The sequence below is a fragment of the Hylaeus anthracinus genome, unplaced genomic scaffold, assembly GCF_026225885.1.
Source record: "Hylaeus anthracinus isolate JK02 unplaced genomic scaffold, UHH_iyHylAnth1.0_haploid 7703, whole genome shotgun sequence".
Classification (NCBI taxonomy): domain Eukaryota; kingdom Metazoa; phylum Arthropoda; class Insecta; order Hymenoptera; family Colletidae; genus Hylaeus; species Hylaeus anthracinus.
In genome coordinates, this window is record NW_026535495.1 from 1 (window position 1) to 3,877 (window position 3,877).

General features: G+C 34.5%; 1 protein-coding gene across 1 annotated transcript; it reads right to left on the reverse strand.

Annotated features, from left to right (window-relative positions):
• Window positions 1-307: 307 nt before the first annotated feature.
• Window positions 308-2,623, reverse strand: LOC128896178 (chymotrypsin-2-like). Its single transcript, XM_054159381.1, has 3 exons — window positions 2,432-2,623; window positions 1,113-1,362; window positions 308-759 (listed from the first exon to the last, which is right to left on the reverse strand). The coding sequence occupies exons 1-3, from the start codon at window positions 2,539-2,541 to the stop codon at window positions 592-594; spliced, it is 528 nt and encodes a 175-aa protein (XP_054015356.1). The 5' UTR covers window positions 2,542-2,623; the 3' UTR covers window positions 308-591.
• Between the last annotated feature and the right edge of the window lie 1,254 nt (window positions 2,624-3,877).

The following is a 3,877-nucleotide window of genomic DNA, read 5'->3' on the forward strand; positions in this document are numbered from 1 at the left end:
GCGCGCGTAGACCGTTGGAGCGGCCGCGGTAGCGAAGGCTACGCGCTAGGTCGATGTTTCGATGCACGTCGAGTCACTTGTTCGCGTGCAAGCGCGGCCACCAGCGCGTAACCTTCGCTACCGCGGCCGCTCGAACGGTCTACGCGCGCTCTGATTGGTCGGGGTTTTCGCTTAATATCTCCTCAACGAAGCTCCATCCGACATTTTTGCAAAGGAAATTGTTGTTCAGAATCGTCTCAGCTACCCCCCATTTCCGGCTCCTCCCCGAGTTTTCGGACACCCTGTATACTAGTATTACATACAAAGAGGAAAAATCGTTTCGTACGTTGCGAGCGATCTTTGGAACTACCGAATCGATTCATAAAATTATTGAAGGAATCGGAAGCTGCAACATCCCCCGAGTAACGCAGACAACCTTTTTTATTTCGATAAGAATAAATTTTCCATTAGGAATCTGAATAGTTATGAAACTTGTGTCAACACGAAATATCGATCGTAACATGTTGGTTACGGGATAGCTTAACGAAAGATTTTACGTGCGAGCAAGTCACGAAAATCGATTGTATCGCTTTCATCGACGAGTAAAATGAATTACGTGAAAATACGAGATGTAGTACGTACATAGCAAGCGCTCGTGTTATTCTCGGTCAGCGTGCAAATTTTTTTGTCGTCCACTTCCGGGAATATTTTCTGGCATGATTCTTGTGATACTACAATCGTGTAGAGTTCATGCAACGTGGATGGGATCGGGCCTTCGTCCTAAATAAACAAAAAAACAAAAACAAAAACAAAAATAGAAACGAACAAATGGTAAAGAAACTGATAATAATAGACTGTCGTGTCATGTAGATTAATATAATCATGCATACAGAAATGACATATTAACCAGTGAAAGTTCGTATGAATTAATTTAGTAAAATTAGTTATTATTGATTAGGAAGAGGAAGGGATGGGCGAGGTGTAAAGGTAAAAAGAAAGAAAGTGTAAGAGATGGAGGAAGTTGAAATGTAACAGTGTAACCCCCAAGGGGGTAAGTAAAGAATGCATATATAGTACATTATTATAAATAAGTCATTGTTTTAGTATTTAAAATAACTGGTATCGTAACTTACAGATAATCTTCCCCAACCAGTGACAACAGCAACTTCACCTGAAGGAATGTCAAACACAGGCGCAAGACGGATCGGTTGAACTGTTTCACTTAGCACAATTTTTTTGTTCACGCGTATTAAACCGATATCATTGATAATTAGCTTATAGCAGTAGCCATTATGCCAAATTAATTTATCGACATTATAAATATCTCCATTGTGTTTTAAATAATTGGTTCCAACAACAACTGTCATTGTGTTTGCTGATCTCCTGTAAAATTAGGTTGTATCATTATCAGAATATTTATCTATTTTATTTATATTCTATTCGACTGTCGAAGCATCGCAAATGAAATTATATAGCTGTCAGTACATAATTCTAAACGTGAAATTATTAAACAATCCGAAGAAGTGGAGTTTATTTTTCATGTTTCTTCATGTTTCATTCCATCGAATTACATTATAATAATTTCAGAAAAGTGTTCAATTTCAATCGTTCAATATTAAATACAATTTCATTCTATGATTCAGATTCAAATTATAATCTAACTTGTAACAGATAAATCATTCATTATGTTTAATTTATTACTTGGAAGTTGTATGTACATAAGAATTATGTTTACCTACGTGTGTGACGTAACAAATAACGTTATCAATAAAGGTGTTGATTCCAACGTAATTCATTAATTCACTAATTATTTCTACCGTTTGGCAACGTTTCCGCAACGTCATGATAATTATACGAATTGTGCTTTCATTTTGGGATTCCATTTTTTGATAAGCAAATAACATAAATATTACACGTTTTTCAGTGATTAATTATTTAATATACTACTTGTAACGAATGATTCGTTTAGGTATACTTATGTCAGAATAGATATAGATTAAGGTCGTTTAGGTATACGTATGTCAGAATAGATATAGATTAACCTTATCGAACATCGAACTTCTAAGAACTTTCAAAAATTAAGGCTGGCCAAACTAATTTATTTGTTATCGAAATTAAATATACAAGGCGCCTTGAATAAAGTATCATAAGCTGTTTTCTTAGAAACTGATAAAGTTATCGATTTCATTTTTGTACATGGGATAATCATTTATTGCTTAACAAAATTGATACAGAAAAGTGCTCTAAAATTTTTTTATATAGATAGATGAATTAGGTTTATTGGGTATAGTAGGTACATTAGCTTAGGATGAAACGACTTTTAACTAGGGATGATCGTTTCTCAAAAGATAAATTTCTTTAAAATTTTTTTAAAATCTCTTCTTCTCTAATTTTGGACATCACGCTAGTTGAATATTAAATTTTCCAATATTCCGCGTTAAGAAAAACTTACTTGTAAATGCAGTGAGCAGCCGTGAGGATAAAGCGTTCGGTAATGACGGATCCGCCACATTTAAAACTATTGTTATCCCAAATCGATGCTTGGTAAGGATATCTTCCCATATTGGCGATCTTGCCACCTCGGATTCGTGACTCCAAACCTGAAATAGAAAGAACGAATAGTAGAATACCAGAATGTCAAAAAGAATGCGAATCAAAAGAGCGCAATGATCATACTGCGGATGTTTATGCGAATTAAAATTTCCATAGATACAGAAGAGGATCCGAAAGTTAAATGAAAGTGCGTATTATATTCTAAATGTGTGTATCGTGTTATACATTTTTTCATTTGTTCAAATTTTCACAGATTTCTTTATATTTCATAAATGCATAAACATCCGCAGTCTGTTATCGAAGACAAGGTCGTGGTAAATCCGTTTCAGTAATTCGAAGAAGAGGGCACCAGACAGTTTTCAGTTTTTCAATTGTAAAACATAAACTGTTAAAGATTTATTTTTTGCACGACATACACTATCTGGATTAGACGAACAATGTAGATTAAAGAAATTTACCATTGACGACGATAGTCGAGCCGAGAATTAGAAGAACGCCTAACGTATTCATGGTGAAAGAAACTGAAAGACCGACAGATTATTTTTATTAATTTATCTACGCGTATATGTCGAATTTATCGATTAGGATGACTAAAGTGTACGGAATGATAAAACTGACCGTCACTTATCTCGCACGAATTATTTTTCACCAATTGTAAATGGTATTTCGTGTAGTATTTAGAGAAGACTGGAATCGATTGAAATATGGGTCAATAGAAACGAGTTAAATAACTTAAGGATGGTTAGTGATAGGGATTAAACAATTGGCACTGTTAATAATTACCGTAACTGTTTTGAGAAATTAATACTTAGTGGCTAAAGACAATATGTAGGTATTAAAATGTATGGAAAGTTTGACAAATTCTTTCGACGAATATTTATTTTGAATCGCGATTGTTACCAACATTTAAACGTACGTCAAATGCTACTGTATGCATTACAAATGTTTTATTAATTATTCGAATGTTCCTTGATAATGTAAAATTTATGAACACGATAATTATTAAAAATTTAAAGAAAACGTAAGAAGGACAGCTTAGTATATTTTGCAACGTGTTTTAATTTCTGTGATATTATTAATTTTGGGATTTCCATGATTCCATGCGTTTTCGTTGTTTGAAGTTATCTGACAGATTAAATAAAATGATATTCAAATTTCTTACGAAAACGCGGTTTTTTACAGTATCGCCATCTAGCGCCGAAGAACCCGAATTAACTTCGGAGTTTGGTCAGCGCCTCTATCGGGAAAACGCCCAAGTTTGTCGTTGAATAGTTCCTATTTGTACAGCTAGATGGCGCCATTTGTGTCATTTACCGACAGCGGAGTGATGAACCCACTGTCGGTA

Bases quoted from the DNA above. Each gene is read 5' to 3' on its own strand.
- LOC128896178 (XM_054159381.1), bottom strand. From the start codon at position 2,541: ATGGGAAGATATCCTTACCAAGCATCGATTTGGGATAACAATAGTTTT. The intron at 1,363-2,431 runs GTAAGTTTTTCT...CTAATTTTACAG, and splicing joins GCTGCTCACTGCATTTACAA to GAGATCAGCAAACACAATGA. The intron at 760-1,112 runs GTAAGTTACGAT...TTGTTTATTTAG, and splicing joins CTGGTTGGGGAAGATTATCT to GACGAAGGCCCGATCCCATC.